This window comes from Colius striatus, chromosome Z (genome assembly GCF_028858725.1).
Source record: "Colius striatus isolate bColStr4 chromosome Z, bColStr4.1.hap1, whole genome shotgun sequence".
Taxonomy (NCBI): domain Eukaryota; kingdom Metazoa; phylum Chordata; class Aves; order Coliiformes; family Coliidae; genus Colius; species Colius striatus.
Genome location: NC_084790.1, coordinates 35,491,089 through 35,509,052, shown reverse-complemented (window position 1 = coordinate 35,509,052; position 17,964 = coordinate 35,491,089). Strand labels below are relative to the sequence as shown.

Genomic DNA, 17,964 nt, shown 5'->3' with positions numbered 1-17,964 from the left:
GGAGTCTGTGTATGCTCCTAGATTAAGTGTTCTTTGGAGATGAATCTCCACCTTTTCCTAAGCTCTTTCACTGCTCTCAGTCTTGCTCTGTTGCTACTTTTGCTGCGTGCCTCTTACCCAGTGAACTGATAATGTTTCTCTGCTGTGTCCATAGCAATGATGCTCCAGAAGATGCAGGCACTCAGGTGCTTTTGGATGCCCTTCTCAATAAGCCTGGTTTTGGGACACGCTGTATGCAGGGATACTCCATCCTGTAAGTAGAACTCTGGACTAGGGAGAGGAAATCCAACCCCAGCTTCTGGTCACCTGGTAGATTTAGCTGGCTTTAGGGAATAGTCGTCATGCATGGCCAGAGTAGGACTTAAGCCAGAGGAGTTTCAATTGCATTCAGTTTTTCTGCTCAGGACCCTTTGGAAAGTTACCAGCCCTCAGCGTGGCAAGTGAAAGTGAGACTTGAGTGGAAGTCCTTACTGACAGAGATGGAAAGGAGATAGTCCCTCACATTGCTGTTTGGTCCTGAGCAAGGGCAAGGACCTAGTCATGTTGCTGTATGTCACTAATTGTAGCTATTCACATTCCACAATCACCTATTTCTAGCTGCAATGGAAATCTACCTTAGCACCTCTGCAAATGCCAGCAGAAAGAGTGGAGAGACAGACAGCATTGGTGTTGTTTCCTAGCTCTGCCACTGACTTGCTGCATGGCCTTGGGTAAATCAGTGAAGATACAGGCTGTGAGTGCAGAAAGTACAGATTCTGGGATTGTGTGTCTTTAGCCTGGAAGAGCTGCAACTTATGTTCACTGGATGACTGGAAGTGGGGCAACCCTATGTGCTGACTAGTGGTGGAAAGTAAATTGTATCCTGCAAACAGATGCAGAAGCTGAGTTACTCCACTGATGGGGCATGGAGAGGAGGCTGCCCACTGATGCTGCCCTGGGGAAGAGCAGCATTGTGGTACCCCTAAGGCAGAAATGTTTGTCTGCTATGATCTTAGAATCAGAGAAAACCTGGTGTTGGAAGAGACCTGTAGGGTCATTGAGTCCCAGCTCCTGGCAGAACTACTTAAAAGTAGTTCTTTAGAAGTACTTTAGAAGTAAACCACATGACTAAGAGCATTGTCCAGGCACTTCTTGAACTCTAGATGCTTTGTGTGTGCTGGGACTGACTGAAGTAAAGTACTCACATACTGCAGAGTGAGTGAGAGGATGGGAGTGTTGGGTGCTGCTCAGTGTTGGCCAGCCTCAGTCTCTGTGATGCTGGGATCTGTTAGAACCTGCAGAACTTGGTCTGTTGATCTGAGCCTTTTGTCTGAGTGAGGTCAGACTCCTTGGAAAAAGTGGCCTGCCTCTTCTGGGGACTGTGGTGTCTGTTATTTATAAGGCTTGTAAGCAAATACTGCCATAGTTGTTTTAAAAACTGGATTTGCCTAACTTATTCCTGGGCAGAGACACTCCTTGCACTGTGGGGCAGATGGAATGGACCACCACATCAGTCCCAGACTCAGTCCAGGAAATCATGTTGAAAGGCAACTGGAGCATGGAGAACCCTTCCCCATCTTGCGAGTGCAGCAATGAGAAGATCAAGAAGATGCTGCCTGTGTGCCCCCCTGGTGCAGGTGGGCTGCCACCCCCACAGGTAGGAGAAAGGTCTGTGGTACTGTGATGAGGAAGAGCAGAGTGTCGGGCTGTGATTCTTGTGTGCAGTGCTGCACATAGTGTTATTGTGTTTTCTGACGGATGTTTATCTGTGTGTTCCCCATTGGTGCCAGCGTGAGCAAGACACTGCTGATATTCTCCAGAACCTGACAGGACGCAATATATCAGACTATTTAGTGAAGACATACGCGCAGATCATTGGGAAAAGGTATCTGTGTAACATGCTCTCTCCCTTCTCTCCCTACCGAATGCTACATGCTATATGGGGAATGCTGCACAGACCAGCCAAACAGGGGCCTGGGCAACCCAAGCTCTTCAGCAGCGGGCCAGACCCACTCAGCTCCTTAGGCTGTCCTGAACCACAGCTCACGTATATTTCTGCTTTTATTAGTGAACTCTGGCAGCTCTGAGGGGGTTGTCCTGAGCCTTGTAGGCATCTCTGTCTCCTTCCCCCTCAGCAGGGGAAAGTCTGGGCACCAGCCCTCAAGATTACACTGAAGAGGATTGGTGGCACATGTGCCAGGTGTGAGAGGCTGTTGCTCTCTTTTCCCTGGCCATGTGCCTGCAGCAGTGGTAGATGCATATCTGCTCTTGTTGCATGTATTATACATTGTCTTTATTTTCTGTCTTTACAGCTTGAAGAATAAGATCTGGGTGAATGAGTTCAGGTATGTTACTACCTTTTCTCAAGCTTGTCCACTAACCCTTCAACTCTGTATTAAGCAGGATCCACCACAGTTCACAGTCTGTTGTATTTCAACTCAGTTGTTGGTATCTCTCAGATTGTTTATATCCCTCAAATGTTGAGGGAGCGTGCTTAAGGTTAAACTGGGATAACTCCAGAGCATGTTGCTGGAAAGCATGTCTGCCTTATTGGCATGAAGATTTGCAAGACCAGCCTAGTGATATTCCATCCCGGGAGGTGCTGTTCTTCCGAGTGAGGGAAGCAGGGAGATGTCCCGCTTTGCCTGCACTGACAGTAGAACATAACTGCATTTGCAAAACAGAAGAGCACACTGAGCAGTTATAAGATTGGTATTTAACTCCAGAAACAAGGAGTAGGAGATGTCATAGCTAAGCAGCAATGTAGGAATATCCAAGTAATCCCTTCATGTGAGAGTGAAGAAACTTGTCTTGGATATAGTAGAGGAAGAGGACACATCTAGGGACAGAGGAGGAGTGGCTTTTTCTGGAGGTCAGTTAGTAGTCAGATCTTACCATCACTGTCTGTCTGAACTTTCAGGTATGGCGGCTTTTCCTTAGGAGCTAGCAGTTCCCTCATGCTTCCTCCAAGCCATGAAGTCACCGATGCCATTAAACAGGTGAAGAAAATCTTGGAGCTAGCACAGGTGAGTAACTGTCTCCCATGAACCCAGGATGCACTAATGTTAGAGTTGTGTTACTTGGAAAAGGACTTCGAAGCTATAAAGTGAGATGCATGTGTATGGTGTCTGTGTCCTGTGGCTTCTCCCCACTGCCTCTGAGATGGGGTCTCCCAAGACAGTGTATTGAAGCAGCAGAAGGTTTGGGCATGAACTCAGCTGAGGCTACACAGCTCACATTGCTGATGTGGGTTTTGCCCAACACCAGGCCTGTGCAGGCCTGTGGGGATTACAGACATGTCTGAGTATTTTGTAGCATGACAGAGTGGACTGTCTCAAGGAGTTAACAGGTGTTTGCCACTTCCTTCAAAACCTCAGTTGAGCCCTCGAGTGCTGAGTCTGATTTGGCTTAGAAGAGAATTTGGGCCACCACTTCCTTCTGAGACAATGTGTGGGCTGCAATGTCTCTGAGGATTGCCTGCAACCTTGGTTAATGCTTACTGATGGGAAAGAAACAGGCCTATTGCTGACCTCTTCCTTCTTACCACCTAGCTTGGTGGATGCCGGCTGCAGAATGGAAAGAAAACTGTCAGAGCTGTGAAAAGAATAGTGTGACCCCTGCTGGACTCCAGGACATGAGTAAAGATACTCTTGGAGGGGAAGTAACCCTCTCTCTTCACTGTTTGCAGGGCAGTTCTGGAGATCGGTTTCTCAACAGCTTGTCAAATTTCATGGAAGGCCTGGATACAAAGAACAATGTAAAGGTAAGTTAGCCAATCCTCACTGCTATACCTGCTGTTTGAAGCTCTGGTAATCTGGAGTTATTTTTAGTTAGCAAAGTCTCAGCAGTTTATCTTGGACAACTAGGCAGAGCAGAGTTGTCTATATTTGCTAATGAGGCATACAAAGCTTGTATTTTTGTGTGAGCTTCCCCAAAATCTCTTTCTTCTTTGGAGTCTAGGCCTGAGGCCCAGACAAAGTTCAGTGCTGGAGCAATGCTAGCTTCCCACTGCCTCTTGTGGTTATTGATTGAACTGTATGTTCTATTCTTGAGCTAGAGCAATTTAGAAAGAAATTACATGTCCTTGATAGGCTAAGGGATGTTTTGCAGGGATTGGGAACCTGTTGGGTTGCTGATATATGCAGTGCCTGTCTGATGCTGATGTGGTCTCCCACAGGTGTGGTTCAACAACAAGGGCTGGCATGCCATCGCCTCCTTCCTGAATGTGATGAACAATGCCATCCTTCGGGCCAACCTGCAGCAGGGCAAAAACCCCAGTGCTTACGGGATCACTGCCTTCAATCACCCTCTCAACCTCACCAAGCAACAGCTCTCTGAAGTCGCTCTGTAAGTCCTGGTGTGAATGTGGATGGCTTTGGGCTCATCTGCTGCTGATTACTGGAAAGAGGCCGCATGGGAGGTTCTAGCCTCACCAGTGGACATTCAGTTGCCAGTGGCATTTAGGCTGTAATGTGCTGGCTGCCTTTTTCTGCGGTCTGGGGAGGTGGCAACATGTGCTATTTGTTAAGCACTTGCTGTTGAGCAGTGCTACTGTGCAAACTTTGTCTGAGTCCCTGGAAGCTACAGTTACTAAGAGTGAGTGTAATCTTAAAGACCTTCTGCCACTGGGGAAGTTCCTCACCATATTCAGAAAGGCAGCTTGCCATGAATGTGGTCCTTCTTCTGTCCTAAGGTGCCACTGTGTATCTAGGAACTATTGACAGATCCTGTTAGTTTTGCTCTCAGTCACAACCTGGAGAGCACAAAGAAATGTGCAGGGCTTACTGCCCTGAGGCATTGACTTCATCCACTACTACCACAACCAGAGTCAGGACTCATAAGCTGTCTGGAGATACATCCTTCAAATCTCAAAACAGTGGCAGATACTTCTGAACGTCAAAATAACACAAAAGAGCAGACAAACCAGCAACAGCCCCAAGAAATGCATTGAGTGGGAAACAAAGTGGTGGTCAGAGAGGAGCCAGAAAGCAGTCTGTCTGAACGCCAGGTTGTGGTGCTGTCCTTGAGGTGCCAGCAAGCTGTGTATGTTCCTTTTGTTATATGGATGGGGAAAAAATGTGCAGTTAACACATCCTGATGTGGTTGTCCTTAACCTTACAAAACAAGGACAATAGAAGGAGGAATGGTTTCTGCCCTGCTTGAGCTGCCCCATTTCATCTCAAAGGAGCCAGCACCAGCATACAAATTCTTGGCTTTCTTTTTATGTTTTGTGTCCAGGATGACCACCTCTGTGGATGTCCTAGTCTCCATCTGTGTGATCTTTGCCATGTCCTTTGTTCCTGCCAGCTTTGTGGTCTTCCTTATCCAGGAACGTGTCAGCAAGGCTAAGCACTTGCAGTTCATCAGTGGTGTGAAGCCTGTGATCTACTGGCTGGCCAACTTTGTCTGGGATATGGTAAGGGCTTTGTGACCGTGCTAAAATGTCCTCCATTGTGTGTTTGCAGACTGTCCATTGCACTGAAATGCAAAGTGCTCTTTGGACTAGTGGGCACCACGTTAATTCAGTGGCCTAACAACTGTGCCTATGACTTTTGTGTTTACTCTTTTGGAGCAGTGGTTCACCTCAATGGGACCAGGAGCACAGAACAGAGGATGGAAGGGCAACCATGAGCTCAGTTATCAGCATTTATTATGTCACGTTAGAATACCTGCCCCCAAATCTTTGCTTGTATAGAGCCTTGTTCTGCTCTGTTCAAAGCAAATTTTTTCAACCAGTGGTGTCCAGTACTTCGGAGAGACTACTGACAGCTTCTAGAGGGACTGAGAAATGTAAATGTATGTGTACTACATTGTAGTTCACATATGTGACATTCCTAAGAGCCTCCCATTGGAAACAGCTTTGGGAACACTGAAGAATGTTGAAAACCATTGTTTCAGAGCAGAAAGACACCTTTCATTTTTTCCTTTTGTCATCAGAAAACCAATCTAAAGCCATATTTTTCACCTTCCAGTGCAACTACATTGTTCCAGCCACATTAGTCATCATCATCTTCATCTGCTTCCAGCAAAAGTCCTATGTATCATCATCCAACTTGCCCGTACTGGCTCTCCTTCTGTTTCTCTATGGGTAAGAGCTTTCTCATCAGAAGGATGACTGGGAAGGATCTTAGGCTTAGAAGGTCTTAGCTGATGTTGTTGCCTTTCCTCTTGCCAGGTGGTCCATCACCCCTCTCATGTATCCAGCTTCCTTCGTGTTCAAAATCCCCAGTACAGCATATGTCGTGCTAACCAGCGTGAACCTCTTTATTGGCATCAATGGTAGTGTGGCCACTTTTGTCCTGGAGCTCTTCACCAACAATGTACGTTCCCCCAGAAGCTTCTCACTGTCTTGTATTGTTATGATCTGGTTCCATGTCTGTGCCACATTGCCTTTAGGAGGCCTCAGCCTGTACCAATGACCTACTGCAGTGATTTAAACACAGGTTCTGATGGAAATGGGTTAGAGGCCAACTTCTCATCAGGATCAGGTAGAGTAGATTGATGGCTCAGGGCCATCAGATTTCAAACATTTCCAGGGATGAAGACTCCACAGTCTCTCTTGCACTTCTCAGTCACCCATAGGGTAAAAAAAAAAAAAAAAAAAAAAAAAAATTTCTTATGTTGACGTGGAGTTTCCTGGATTCTTAGCAAGGGGAAGCTTGTGTACACCAGGCCATTTCAAGCACTCAAATGTTTAGATGCCCTCAGTGTTGCCTGCTGTGGTAGGTACCTCTCTTAACTGTATTTGGAACACCCACACCTCAGTTCCAAAGCCTGATGCCTACAGGAGAACATGCTAGTTCCTCTCATGCCTGCATTCAACACAAGACATCTTAGCAAGCCTCATATGACTCGCACTGGTGTGAAGGGATCCTCGTGAGTGGAGTTCGAAGGAGACCCTGTGGGACTTAGTTACCTGTTGACTGTACCTCTGCCTGTGGGCATAAGGAGGCAGTGCTGGATGATGGTCCCATTTGTTCCTGGGCCTGTTTCAGCTCAGTAAACATATACACGCTTGAAGATAATTGGCTGGCAGAACAGGAACCTCTCCTCAGGCTGCTTAACCCAAGGGCTAAGCCAACCAGAAGAAAACAAAGGAAAAGGGTTAGAACCTTCAAGGTGGGATAACGAGGGGCTACACACAGCCACTGGAAATAACTAGTCTGTCCAAGCACAACTTTCCTGTCTTGTCAGCCTGTAGCCTTTCTGCACATTGTTATTTGCAGACACTGCCTTTTAGACTGTGAGCATTTGTTGGAATCTCTCTTTTGGTGTGGTTTGGTTGTATTAATAGCATCCTGAGCAACATAGCAACTCTGTCCACGGCACTGGCTCTTGGGAGAGTATATCTCACCCTTGGATTTTTGTGGAGTCGTGTCAGGGGAGGGAGGGGTCGATCACAACGTGGATCATACTGGGCAGGTGGTGGCTGCTTTCCAGTCAGCTGTCTCACTGACACTTGGTTTTGTCTTGACAGAATCTGAACAACATTAATGATATCCTGAAGTCTGTCTTCCTCATCTTCCCCCACTTCTGCTTGGGGCGGGGACTCATTGACATGGTCAAAAACCAAGCCATGGCCGATGCTCTGGAGAGGTTTGGTAAGTGAAATTGTGTATCACAGGGACGGTGGCCTGAACTGAATGAGGAGAGCTCAAGTCCACTCCAGATGACCACCCTTTGCTCCTGACTTTTCAGGAACTGAAAGTGCACAATTTGCAGCACAAATCTGATCAAAGTTGGCAGGTGTCCTCCTTAGGATGTTTTAAAAACCCAAGGGAGCCTGACAATAGATCCCCAGAGTTTTTGAGTTGTTAAGGGCATTAAGTAAAAAAAAAGTATAGCCAACTCAACTGTATGGCAAGGATCATTAGGCCAAGTGAAAGTAGTGGCTGAGATTCTGTAAAGCTGTGTGGTTATTTTTCTTTCTGGGATGCAGAAGTCACAGTATTTCTGTGCTTCACTAACCTTTTCTGAAGGTGTGACAGCCCTTCTTTGGCAGACTGAATTCTCTGGGTCACAACATTGCTGCAGTAAGAAATGTGCTTGCAGCCACAACTGGCCCCTTGTGTGGTCTGCTGTTTCTTTTCACTGGCTACCCTCTGGTTGCTGCAGAGCCCAACTTTGTGAGCTCTGCAGGAGGAAACCATGGCCTGCTCCCATTGCTCTGGAACAGTGACTATGCTCTTCATCTTATTTTGGCAGGAGAGAATCGTTTTGTGTCCCCTCTGTCATGGGACCTGGTGGGAAGGAATCTTTTTGCCATGGCAGTAGAGGGTGTTGTCTTCTTTCTCATCACAGTGCTCATCCAGTACAGATTCTTCATCAAACCTAGGTAGGTTTTTTTGCTCTGCTTCACCTTTGCAGGCAGGTGAAGTTGTCTTCTGCTAAAGGCTTTATCGTGTTGCTCTCTCTAGGCCTGTTTACGCCAAGCTGCCTCCTCTGAATGATGAAGATGAGGATGTAACCAGAGAGAGACAGAGGATAACTAGTGGAGGGGGACAGAGTGACATCTTGGAAATCAAGGAGCTAACCAAGGTGACAGAAGAGTTCTGCATTCCTTGGGTTTGTTGACACAAACCCATGCAGCTCACCAGAAGCCTCATACAGAGGAATTTAGTGGGGTCAAATCCAGGGCATGTTTGGAGTGTTGAATATGTATGGCTCTACTTACAGTTCTTTTACATTGTCCTTTTCATTCCTTTTTTTTGTGGTTTCAGATTTACAGAATGAAGCGGAAGCCAGCAGTTGATAGGATCTGTGTTGGAATTCCCCCTGGAGAGGTAAGCTTATCTGTCAAATTCATTGCTTTGCTATTACTGCAGTATTTAAGAGCACAGACAGCAAAGGGTAAGGTTAGATCAGAAACAGATGATGTTCAAATTACATCAAAGGAAATTGCCTGGAAGTTGAAGCAGTTTCTGTTTCTGTGTCTCTGCCTTTGAAGAGGATATTGGATTCTCAAGTGTCTGGGACCAGAGGCTAAGCTCTAGTACCCTGCAAGGTCTGGCACAGATATGCTGTGGTGGCACTGCACCAAGAAGACACCACAGTTTGTTCATTTTCCCAGCCTGAAGATTTATACTTAACATGAAAGTCTGGAAGTTGGGTTCATTTTCTGAAAACGTACTGAAAACTCCCTCCAGCTGTCCTAATGGTCAAGTTTGCTCCTTCCCTTCTTCTCAGTGCTGAAAATTATACAGCTGAATCTTACTCTCAAACACACTATGCTCATCTGCTCTTTTGTATCCCCAGTGCTTTGGACTCCTGGGAGTAAATGGTGCTGGCAAGTCATCCACTTTTAAGATGCTAACTGGTGATACAGATGTGACAGGAGGAGAAGCTTTCCTCAAAGGATACAGGTGAAAGACTATGCATCTTTCTTCTACTTGGTGTCAAAGCAGATCCTTTGCTGTCTTTTCCTCCAGCTTTCACAGCCTTTGTTCTACTTCCAGCACATCTAAAGCCTGCCCCAGTTTTCCCTTTTTTGACTCCTGTCATCTCTTATCAGCCCTTTGTCAAGTCTGTGAAAGTCCTTCAGTGGCTTGCAAAAATTGGTTTAGTCTCATGATCGCTTCTGAATACCTGCCCTTTCATGTTCAAATGTCATATATAAAAAAAGGAGGGAGGGACAGGGAGAAAGAAAAAAAGATGTCCAAGATAGGCTTCTAGGATCTTGTATTTTTGTGAGTTTAGTGACTCTGAAACAGTGTTTGGCTTTCCTCCTTTTAACAAGTTAAAATAGGAGCGTGTACTTGGGAAGTCCTAACAGAGAGCTTTTTCTTTTACAGTATCTTGTCCAACATCCAAGAAGTCCATCAGAACATGGGCTACTGCCCACAGTTTGATGCTATTAATGAGCTGCTGACAGGGAGAGAGCACTTGGAGTTCTTTGCGCTTCTGAGAGGTGTTCCAGAGAAGGAAGTCTGCAAGGTAAGCAAAGCACCACAGGACCTACCCCAGGGACCAGCCGTTCCTGCGTGCGTGTACCTTCCCTGCAACATTTGCAATACCGTGATGTGAAGCTGCTGAAGATACTGCATGGTGAAATCTGCCCCCCTTTTCCTTCCAGGGCAAACCATAGTTGCTGTGTTTTTTTGGTGCTGCCTAGAAAAGTGTGCCAAATGGAAGGGCAGATAGTTTGGGTCCTGCATTCTCATAGCGAATGTGCTTCTCTGCTGAATGACTTCCATTTACGAGTTGACGGGCTGTGGAGCTGCAGGTCATGCAGAACCTCACCTACTATTGGGAGTTAATTCTTCAAAGCCCCAGGAAGCAAGCAGTGTAGCAGAACCCTCACACTGGCTGGTACATCTTTCCAATTGATCATGCAGCATAATTCAAGTGCTGTCATTTCAGCACTTGGGCATGGGGTTGGACTCATGTAAGAGTCTTCAGGCAATTAATGGCAGCTGCCAATATCATAGAGCAGCCTTTTTAGTGCTGATTCCTTGAGTTAACAGCAGTTTTCACTGTGTCATGCAGAACAGGAACTTGCAGTAGGTAGGAAGATGACATCTGTACCTACTGCTTTGGATAGGGACAGATCGGGTGCCTAGGGTATGTTTGAGTAGCTTGAATCAGCCTTTGAGAAGTAGAGAAACCTCCTAAGCTCCTTTGAAGGATGCTGGTGAGTTCCTCTGTGTAATGTTCCCACCAGCTTCATATAAAAAAAGAAACCCAACTCTAGGTACAGTGAAGCACTAGCCAAACCTTAGTTCTTCCCAACACATTTTAGTCTCCAGGACAATAATTCCTGCTCATCAGCAGCAATGATAACACTACTGAATAACAAATGAGATCCTGTGCACCTGTCTGAAGGGCAAACATGCACCACAATGGAGTTGCTGCCTGTCAGCCGTGATGGTGTTGTTGCTGCAAGCCCACAGCTAAAGACAGTGCTGCCTAGAGCACGCTGCTGGTGGTTAACAGGGCTTAACTGATGTTGAGCCCGTACTCCCTGGCCAGTAAGCTGCAGCCATTTGATTTTCTGGCCTCCCAGGGACAGCACTGCGTATATCCAGGTTGGAGGTGAAGGAGTGTTTCAAAACCCACACTCACACCGCACAAAATCCTCAGATGGGTGGCCCTTCAAAAAAAAAAAGCATCCTTAAAGCCAAAGCTCCTAAGGAGAGCCTCCTTGCTTAGATGTAGCTGTGCTCAGCTCAAAGTGGTGGCATGCTGTCTCATGCAGGTTGGCGAGTGGGCAATTCGGAAACTGGGCCTCGTGAAATATGGAGAAAAATATGCTGGGAACTACAGTGGAGGGAACAGGCGCAAGCTCTCCACAGCCATCGCCCTCATCGGAGGGCCACCTGTGGTGTTTCTGGTGAGTCCGCAGCCTCCACTCATCAACGTTTTTATTCCTTGGGAAACAGAAAAATCTGTTCAAGTGAAGACTAGATATTTCACAGCCATCTAAATACATCATTACTCACTTAAACATGAGTAAAGAACACATGGAAATAAAGATTCCCTATTGAAATTTGAGTGCAAGCTATTATGTGCCTCCAGGCTTCTCTTTCTGAGAAATGATGAATATGTGGGATCTCAAACACAGTGCCAAACTGCCAGGTTTGTAACATCTTCATAACCATAGTACTGCTGAAAAGGTTTCTATACCTACAAAAAAACCCCTAGCTTTCCTGTTGGGCACAAGCAGTTCTTACCATGAAGGAGAATCAGACCCATGTTTTTAATAATTTAATGAAAATTGGAAATAAATATGTTGGCATTCTTTGGGTTAAAATTGAGGACAAGTTTTAGGATTACTAAAGTTCATAGCACAGGAGAAAATAGTCTAGTGCTCTATTTAAACAAGCTAGTCGTCTTTAATTTGGTTTAGAACTGGTTATTTCAGCATGTTGTAATTGCAGAATAAGCACTACTTCTCAATTCTGAAAAAGATATTTGCTAGTTCAAAAGTTGGAGCGTACATTATTTTCACATTTTGGAAAAGTGAATCAAACTTGCGTATTTTCAACATTTTCAGTATGTGTGAGCAGAACAGATGGGTCACTTCAAAGATAAGGTGTTTGTCAGTAGAATGTGTAGCAGGACAACCTGTTTTTTGTATGTACGTTGCAGGATGAACCAACAACAGGGATGGATCCTAAAGCACGTCGCTTCCTGTGGAACTGTGCCCTGAGTGTAATCAAAGAGGGCAGATCAGTGGTGCTGACATCTCACAGGCAAGTAGGAGCTTGACTGTGCTATGTCCTGGCTTTTGTCTGGAGGGGGACTGTGTGCTGGGCCCAGCCCTCTGTGGCTGCTCTGCCCCTGGCTGCTGCAGCCTGTGGTGCTGATGAAGTTGCCTCTGCCCACAGCATGGAGGAGTGCGAGGCTCTGTGCACCCGAATGGCGATCATGGTCAACGGGCGATTCAGGTGTCTGGGCAGCGTCCAGCATCTCAAGAACAGGTAGCCACTTTCTCTTCACTTACACCACACAGTTTGTCTGTGTTTCTGGGGAGATAGTTCAACTTAATTTCTTACACAGCATTCCCATTGCTTTTTGGGCTGTGAGGCATGCTGCTGGATTTTAAGTGGCACTTGTGTTTCAAAGGCACTTAACTCCTCTGCTGGCCCTCCTGTTCATAGGTTTGGAGATGGCTACACCATAGTGGTGAGAATTGCAGGGGCAAACCCAGACCTGAAGCCTGTTGAGGAGTTCTTTGGGCATGCCTTCCCTGGAAGTGTCCTGAAGGAAAAGCATCGGAACATGCTGCAGTACCAGCTTCCTTCTTCACCATCCTCCCTGGCCAGAATATTTAGTATTCTCTCCCAGAACAAGAAGAGACTCCATATAGAAGACTACTCCGTTTCTCAGACTACACTTGACCAAGTAAGTTTGCAGCAGCCTGTCTGCCAACAGCTTCTTTGAGCAGAGGTGTGAATAAATCCACCTGCCTCATGGGCCTTTCTTTGCAAGGCATTTCAGCAGAGTTAGGATACTGAGCCCCAAGACTAGTTCAGCAAGACCAGTGTATAAAATGCCGTGAATTAATGAAAATCCAGGGTGATGTGTGACATGATCTTTAGATGTCCCTCCCAACTCCTACCATTCTGTGATTCTATGGGCTATTTTTTCTTGTAGGTATTTGTAAACTTCGCTAAGGACCAAAGCGACGATGACCACACTAAGGACCTGTCATTGCACAAAAACCAGACTGTGGTAGACATTGCAATTCTTAATTCCTTCCTGCAAGATGAGAAGGTAAAAGAAAGTTGTGTGTGAGCCAATGTCAGCAATGAAATGATGAGCAGAATGCAAACTTTTTTTTCCTGGGATAGGATACTCCCAAAGAAGCAGCTAGAGGAAGAGAAACTGGACACTCTACTGATAACCAGTCAATGCAATGCAATTCAATGCAATGAAGACAAAATTCCTTTTACCAGGGCAGTGCCTCCTGGAGTCATCTTGTACTGTTTCTCAAGTGAAAGACTTGAACACTTAGCTCATTACAGTATAACTCTGAAGCTGTGTTAAAGCACCCACCAGATGCTGCGGGCTTTCAACCATACTGTATCTTGACCTGTACAGTATGTTTTTACTAGGGTTGCAAAAATAGTTCATTGAGGAATCATGGCCAGTGGTTATTTATAGATATTTTAGGCATGCATGTTTTAGTACTTAAAACATTTATGTCAGGAGTGGGAATTTCCTGGTGCTATATCCATTGCTGGCAATGAGTGCACCACAACAGTCAGTGGCAAGAAGAGTCACCACTGGAGTTGTAGCCTGAGGCTGTGAAAACTTACCTGACCAGCTCTTTTTTCTAGACTGGTGTAGGTGATGAGTCTTGGGCCACAAAGAAGTGCTGTGCAGATGGGATGGCAAGAGACAGGCCATTGTATCCATCTGTCTCCATCAGTGAGCGGTGACAACGCAGAACTGCAAACCCTGCAAATGCACAGAATTGTCCCACCAGCATCACAGCTGGCAGCTTACTCTGACTAGATTTTTGTGTAGCTGAGTACTCTCCTGCTCCTTTGAGATACTGCAGCAGCTGCATGGCCACCTAGCTAGTAGCAAGTGGGTGAGAAGCAGACCTAGGGTTTGGACCACAGCAGCAAAACTCAGTAGTTGTACAAGCTGCTAATGCCAAGAGCAAATTCTAAATCATGAGATGTCACTGAGATATGTAATATCTGCTCTTTAACCCCTGCTTTGCCCCAGGAAGGTACCCATCATCTGAAGTTATTGCTTAGCACAAGCATGTTGCCATTTCTGGCTTTGCCAGATAAAACTAGAAATGAGATGTAGATTTTTTTTTAAACAGTATTATTTATGACTTTAAATAGGTAGGTAGCATAATTAGGGATTAAAAGTGCTTTCAGTTGATCTTTGTAGCCGCAGTATTTCTTTACATGATGCCTGCAGTGCTATGCTCTCGTTCTGCCTGTTCTGTCAGCAGTAGCTACATGTCGTGATCTGACCATGTTCCAGAGTCTCACAATCAGATGCTGTCTGCAATTACTGCAAGTTGTTGGCCTAAAACTGTCCTGTTTGGAAACTGGTATAACGTTAGATTAATGTGTAAAGTTTCTGCTTCTGTTGTGCAGTGTAGTTTCAGTCATTAGGTGATCCCTAAGTGGAGAATGCACCCTTATTACACATGTGACAAACCAGTAAAAATCCCCTTGAAGAAAAAGATGTTCTCAAAACTGTAGTGCCACAGTTACATCAGTCAATATTTTTTTAAGTTTTACAAAGCCAGAATAATATTAGAGGGAATAGTATATAGCAGGAACCACACATTCTTGTTCACATTGAACAAGTCATGGCAGAGAGCATGCTTTCATGAACATACTGGCGGGCCCCTCTGTCTTGCTTTACATTCAGACATAAGTTCAGTAATGTGGTTTGAACCCGAGTGCAGTTCCTGGTCTATTCCTATATGTCAGGCCTTCTCCCTAAATACCCATACAGGTTCTGCACTAGTGCTTGATTCTTCTGTGAATGCCCAGCACAGCCCAGGAAACAGTCAAGAGGCTGGATGAGCCCAAAGAAGGTTGATTATGTATTTCCAGGCATAATACTTGGTAACACTGACCAATTCAGCATTTTTAAAACACAGTTAAATATTTAGTACAGGTTCCCAGCCCCTGCTGTGTGTCCTGTCTTGGAGTAAAGTTAGGGCTTACTATGTGCTCTGAAGTGCCTTTTTCATACTATTTTATTTTTTTTAATCTGTGTAATACATTGCTAAGGGGATTGAGAAAGGAGTATAATGGGGATTGGTATACCTCACTTAAAACATGGTTTTGTATTACCTTCATGGCATCATCGCCCTATGGGGATGAGTTAAAGGGTGATGAATACACCAGACTTACAGGTGCAGAAGATTTACTAAACAGCTGAGCTTACAGCCATGCCTTCTCTGTAACAGGCTGCGGGTACATTACAGTATCATTGAAACAAGTAGCAAGTACTGAAGGCTTAACACTGCTAAAAATCACTATTGCAAATCAGCATTAAGTCACTGAACTGAAGGGCTTAATGTTCTGCACTGCAGCAAAGTGGTGCAGGTAGAACTAGAATGAGTTCTAGGAGGATTCCGATTTGTTCCTGAAAGGGCTGTGCTTTGCTCTCTGTAACTGCTCATCTAAGTGATTCATTCAGCAAGAAACAAGTTACATCATAAGTGCTCTTTCCCTAGCCCATCAAAAAGAGATTATTGATTCCTGTTGCCTTGTCACTGTTGTGCAAGTGCACTGTGTCACAGTCTGCTGTCTGTGACAAAAGGTTACAGTAAATACAGATACCAACCAAACAGCTCTCATCTGTCCCTTTGTACTCAACAGTGTAATGCAACTCTTGTGTGAAGATTTGTCATGGAGTAAGTTCAAGACAGCCACTCATTTTCTTTTTCAAGTGTTGAGGAATAATCACTTCAGAGTCACATACAATACATGAACCACTCTTGAGAATGAAACTGCACTGAGGTGTTAACTTATTTTAAACTTCATTACTATTGACATGTTGCATCCTTCTTTGTAGTACATTTGTATTTCAGTAAGGAGTTGTTGTATTTTCCCCCATGGTTAAACCACCATTTTATGCTTATCCTTCCCTTCTGAATTATAGTTGGTCCTTCATTCCAAGCACTTTATGCTATCTGTAATGGGATCTATTTTTGCACTGGAATATCTGTTAACTTTGCAAAAATCTAGAGAGATTTCACAACTGAAATTTCTATGTTAAATCCTTAAATGGACATTTTCATTTAAAAGCAAACAAAAAAATCTCTTTACTAATAACTGTTATGTGAAGTATTAAAAGGCATTCTCATTGCCTTATATTAAGTAAAAAATAAAGCTGTTACAGCACCACTGGTCTTCAAAGTGTCATTTTTTCATATGTCTGTTCAAGGAGTGATACTAGAAGCTCGTGTTTTTCCCAGATTTGTTTGTGAACTTGATATATAATGTACAAGCGAGTTGCAGTATCTCTACAAATGAGCATGGGGCACATAGTATTTTCAGGCACGTGAGGTGATGCAAGATTTGAAAGGCAAATGATAATTCAAGCTTCTAAAGTTAGTAAATAAAAAGGTGTCCAGCATGTCCTGGAAAAAAAGCAATTAGTGTGACAGATAAAAGTCCAGCAGGTCAATTCCCAGCCTGTACTGGTGCAGGGGGTTGTTCCTCCCCAGATGCAGGACTCTGCACTTGTCCTTGTTGAACCTCATGAGCTTCCTCTCTGCCCAACTCTCAAGCTGGTCGAGATCCCACTGAATGGCAGCACAGCCTTCTGGGGAATCAGCCAGTCCTCCCAGTTTGGTGTTATCAGCCAACTTGCTGAGGGTACACTCTGTCCCCTGAGCCAGGTCGTTGATGAAGATGTTGAACAAGACTGGCCCCAGAATCCATCTCTGGGGAACTCCACTGGCCACAGGCCTCCAACTCAATTCTGTGCCATTGATCACCACCCTCTGGGCTCTCTCATTCAGCCAGCTCTCGTTCCACCTCAGTGTCCACTCATCCAACCCACACTGCCTGAGCTTTCTGATGAGGATGTTGTGGGAGACAGTGTCAAAAGCCTTGCTGAAGTCAAGGTAGGTGACATCCACTGCTCTCTTCTCATCTTGCCAGCCAGTTATGCACTCATAGCAGGCTATTAGGTTGGTCAAACAGGATTTCCCCTTGGTGGATCCATGTTGATACCCCTGATAACCATCTTTTATTCATGTGTTTAGAGATAGCATCCAGGATGTATCCTGGGTCCTCCTTCTTGCCCTTTATGAAGAGTGGAGTCACAATGGCCTTCCTCCAGTCCTCCGGCACCTCAACTGTGATCCACAATCATTCAAAAATTATGTATAGAGTCTTAGCAATCACATCAGCCAGCTCCCTCAGTACTTGTGGGTGCATCCTATTGAGCTCCAAGGGTTTGTGGGTGTCCAGCTTGCCTAACAGGTCTCTAACTCCATCCACTAAAGGACTGTCTTCTACAGACTCTCTCACTGTCCTCTAGGGACTGGGCTTCTTGAGGGCTGGCCTTGGCTGGGAAGAGTGAGGCAAAGAAGGCATTCAGTAGTTCTGCCTTCTCTGCATCTTCTGTCACCAGGACACCCTCCTCCTTCAGCTTACATTTTCCCTAATCTTCCTTTTGCTGCTGATGTACTGAAGAAGCTCTACTTGTCCTTTACTTCCCTTGCAGGTTTAATTCCAAAAGGGCTTTGGCCTTCCTGGTTTCATCCCTACATGCTCTGGAAACATTCCTATACTCTTTCCAAGCAACCAGGCCCTTTTTGTACCTTCCATAAAAGTTCGTTCTTCTCCTTGAGTCACTCCAGTAGCTCTTTGTTTATCCATGTAGGCCTCTTGTCTCCTTTTCCTGATGTTCTGCTTGTGGAGATACACTGATCTTGGGCTTGCAAGTCAATTGAAGACTGACCAGCTTTCTTGAGCACCTCTATCATCTACAATCCTATTCAATGAGATTCATCCAAGCAAGTCTTCGAAGAGTTTAAGTTTTAAA

At 45.2% G+C, this 17,964-nt stretch overlaps 1 protein-coding gene across 3 annotated transcripts in view; it reads left to right on the top strand.

Moving 5' to 3' along the window:
* Positions 1-16,279, top strand: part of ABCA1 (ATP binding cassette subfamily A member 1) — a 98,028-nt gene extending 81,749 nt beyond the window's left edge. For all 3 annotated transcript variants that reach the window (XM_062017339.1, XM_062017338.1, XM_062017341.1), the window contains 21 exons: positions 155-253; positions 1,447-1,636; positions 1,770-1,864; positions 2,292-2,324; positions 2,900-3,005; positions 3,668-3,742; positions 4,157-4,326; positions 5,218-5,395; positions 5,952-6,067; positions 6,155-6,299; positions 7,457-7,580; positions 8,185-8,314; positions 8,397-8,517; positions 8,700-8,762; positions 9,235-9,341; positions 9,771-9,912; positions 11,174-11,308; positions 12,067-12,170; positions 12,306-12,398; positions 12,579-12,822; positions 13,075-16,279. In XM_062017339.1, coding sequence (XP_061873323.1) covers positions 155-253; positions 1,447-1,636; positions 1,770-1,864; positions 2,292-2,324; positions 2,900-3,005; positions 3,668-3,742; positions 4,157-4,326; positions 5,218-5,395; positions 5,952-6,067; positions 6,155-6,299; positions 7,457-7,580; positions 8,185-8,314; positions 8,397-8,517; positions 8,700-8,762; positions 9,235-9,341; positions 9,771-9,912; positions 11,174-11,308; positions 12,067-12,170; positions 12,306-12,398; positions 12,579-12,822; positions 13,075-13,215 — 2,611 coding nt within the window. In that variant the 3' untranslated portion in view covers positions 13,216-16,279. The remainder of the gene's footprint in view (positions 1-154; positions 254-1,446; positions 1,637-1,769; positions 1,865-2,291; positions 2,325-2,899; positions 3,006-3,667; positions 3,743-4,156; positions 4,327-5,217; positions 5,396-5,951; positions 6,068-6,154; positions 6,300-7,456; positions 7,581-8,184; positions 8,315-8,396; positions 8,518-8,699; positions 8,763-9,234; positions 9,342-9,770; positions 9,913-11,173; positions 11,309-12,066; positions 12,171-12,305; positions 12,399-12,578; positions 12,823-13,074) is intronic.
* Positions 16,280-17,964: the final 1,685 nt, after the last annotated feature.